General features: G+C 39.7%; 1 protein-coding gene across 6 annotated transcripts in view; it reads left to right on the forward strand.

Annotated features, from left to right (window-relative positions):
- Atxn3 (ataxin 3) overlaps positions 1 to 3,086 on the forward strand; it is a 42,725-nt gene that overhangs the window by 22,839 nt on the left and 16,800 nt on the right. For all 6 annotated transcript variants that reach the window (XM_029557957.1, XM_029557958.1, XM_008821726.3 and 3 more), the window contains exons 6-7: positions 150 to 237; positions 2,418 to 2,550. In XM_029557957.1, the coding sequence (XP_029413817.1) occupies positions 150 to 237; positions 2,418 to 2,550 (221 nt within the window). The remainder of the gene's footprint in view (positions 1 to 149; positions 238 to 2,417; positions 2,551 to 3,086) is intronic.

The following is a 3,086-nucleotide window of genomic DNA, read 5'->3' on the forward strand; positions in this document are numbered from 1 at the left end:
ATAATAAAAAAATTTTTTTAAATTCTGTTTGATATATTTCCATTATTTAGAGAATCTTATTACATTTTGGTGGACTGTATGTTTAACATGTGGAGAATTCTTTTTAACATATATGTACACTAACAAATATTGATGTATCTTTTTTCTAGTGGTTTAACTTGAATTCTTTGTTGACGGGTCCAGAATTAATATCAGACACATACCTCGCACTTTTCTTGGCTCAGTTACAGCAAGAAGGTAAATAAAGACTGAGAAATTTATGCTATTTGCTTTTCACAGTAGCTAAACAAAAACTAAGTCAATAGATGTGTGATAGTACTGATTTTGGGTTGTGAAATCATCCTCACATTTTAGGCAGTGAACTTGAGGCTATGATTTGAATGACACAGTTCCATGTGAATGCTCCTGATGTTGGATCCTCCCCTAAATCTGGAGCTTGCTTTGTGGCCCTTCTTAAGTAATCGCCCTTCCTTCTGTATCCTGCAGATCACAGGGCTGAGGGGAAGGGGTACAGTCTTCCTTTTCCCCTTTGATCCTTCTAGGCCCCTGTTCTTTCTGTGAACTCCTGCTCCTTTGAATGTATGCCCTAGATTAAACTATGCCTGCCCATCTATGAGCCTCTTCCTTTTTCATTGAAGGCTTTAGATCCACTGGTAATCTGTCTCTTTTGCTTAAATTCTTAGTGATTTCTACATTAGTAACTAATCCAATATCTTCTTGCTGTCAAAGATCATTCTTCACTCTTGCCTTGCCATTACCGATAGCTCCCTAATATCTATATGTTGATAATTCCCAGACTTTTGTCTTTAACCTAGACATCTGTCCTGAACTCTAATCCTGACTTTGACATCTTCACCTGGAAGTCCAGAAGGATTTCAAATCAAATATGTCCACCAAAGACTGGATCGTTGTGGTGGTTGTTTGTTTGGGTGTGTTGTTTTTCTCCCTTATACATGCTTTCTTTCAGGTATCCTTTTTCATAAGGACCATTCTTCCTGCAGCCTGGGTTCCTGTGTGTTATATTGCTAAAGCAGCTGGAGTGCTTTTGTAGAAATCTAATGTATATTATGTTGCATGCTTTACCATTTAGTGTCTTCAGAATAAATTCCAAAGTCTTGAATAGAATGTCAAAATTAGTGGGCTGGAGAGATGTCTCAGTGGTTAAGAGCACTGTCGACTCTTGCAGAGGACCTGGCTTTAATTCTTAGCACCTACATGGTGGCTAACAGCCTTCTGTAACTCCAGTTCCAGGGAATCCAACGCCCTCTTCTGACTGCCTCGGGCATTGCATGACATGGGTGCACTTACATACAGGCAGTATTCTCATACACATAAAATAATTATTTTATGTATATGAGTGTATTGCCTGCATGTAGGTAAGTGCACCCATGTCATACAATGCCTGAGGAGGACAGAAGAGGCCGTTGGATCCCCTGGAACTGGAGTTACGGACAGTTGTTAGCCGCCACGTGGGTGCTAGGATTTGAACCTAGGTCTTCTGCAAGAACAACCAATGTTCTTAACCGCTGAGCCATCTCTCCAGCCCCAGAATAAAATATTTTTAAAAAATAAAATTAAAAAGATGTTAAGCATTATCTTTTTTGTGTGATGACCAGCCCTCTTGAGCTTGATTTCTTTGATGTTTAAGAAAATCAGTAGAAAACTTCAAGTAGATTGGAATTCATTATAAACAATGTTTACTCACTTTCTGTGTGGAACATCTACCTGGAAAAACCCAGCTTTTCTAGGCTCATGTTTATTAAAAATTCCATTGGACCATTCAAAACATGAAGCAAGTGTTTGGCATCTTAACTAGATCCGGCGTTCCAGCTTCTCAGCTCCTATTTTCAGTTGGAAAGGCTCTGTTGGGGCAGGGGCACGGTCGGGAGCTACTATGTCCATAGGAGCTCCATTTTATCCCTGTTACCAGTCAGTGGACATAGTAACCAAACGTACCTTCACACCACCCCTGTGCGGAAGGTTCCTTTGTCAGTGATGAAAGGACCCAACCAAGACAGGTGACTGAAATAGTGCCATGTAGCTGGAAAGTGACAGAGCTAGGATCCAACACAAGGAATCCAATTCTAGATTGTTTCCTCTACCCACCTGTCCACTGCTGCTCAGTGAGTAGCCCAGCTGGTCAGACTCTGCCTTTGTAGAACTGTTGTACACAGTATATTGCCCTGTTTTCTCATAGTCACTGAGTCTTGCAGATGGGGAAAGTGAGGCTCAAGACATAATATACCAGGTCCTAGAGTCCCCTCCTAGTTCATGTGAGAATCATGTAAACCCAGGTGTTTCTGGATTTTCAACTTTTATTTTTCCTACTATACTGTGTTTCTTTTCTGTCTGCTATCAGTTCAAATCAATTTTGAATCTCTTACTAGTTGTTTTAGTTTATTTTTGCCTCTTTTTAGGTTATTCTATATTTGTTGTTAAGGGTGATCTGCCAGATTGTGAAGCTGACCAACTTTTGCAGATGATCAGGGTCCAGCAGATGCATCGACCAAAACTTATTGGAGAAGAATTAGCACAACTGAAAGAGCAGAGGTATAAATTAATCCTGCAGTATGGAATATATGATACAGTATGCATTTTCAAGAATTAAATTTATGTGATTACTTTTTTTTTAAGATTTATTTTTATTTATGTGTGTATCTGAGTGTGTACCGTGTGCATGCAGGTGCCTGCAGAGGCCAGAAGAGGAGAGCAGATCCCTTGGAACTATAGTTACAAATCGCTGTAAGCCACCTGATAAGGGTGTTGGGAACTGAATGCAGGTCTTCTGGAAGAGCAGCCAGTGCACATAACTGCGGAGCCATTCCTCCAGCACCAATACTTACATTTAATGTGTGACCATTTTACTATTGGTGGCTTCTTTTTAGAACTTTTTTTATTTTATGGATTTGTTTTTGTGGTGCTGGGAATCAAACCCTTTCACACCAGGCAAGTCTACCATTGAGCTATTTCTAAGCCCCTATTTTTATTTATTATTGAACATTTTTTTACCATTTTATTATATTGGATGGGTACATTTTGATGGAGGGGGCATACAAGACCTTCCTGGGCATGTGTGTTTTTATTTA

This window comes from Nannospalax galili, unplaced genomic scaffold, assembly GCF_000622305.1.
Source record: "Nannospalax galili isolate Female #2095 unplaced genomic scaffold, S.galili_v1.0 scaffold107, whole genome shotgun sequence".
Lineage (NCBI taxonomy): Eukaryota > Metazoa > Chordata > Mammalia > Rodentia > Spalacidae > Nannospalax > Nannospalax galili.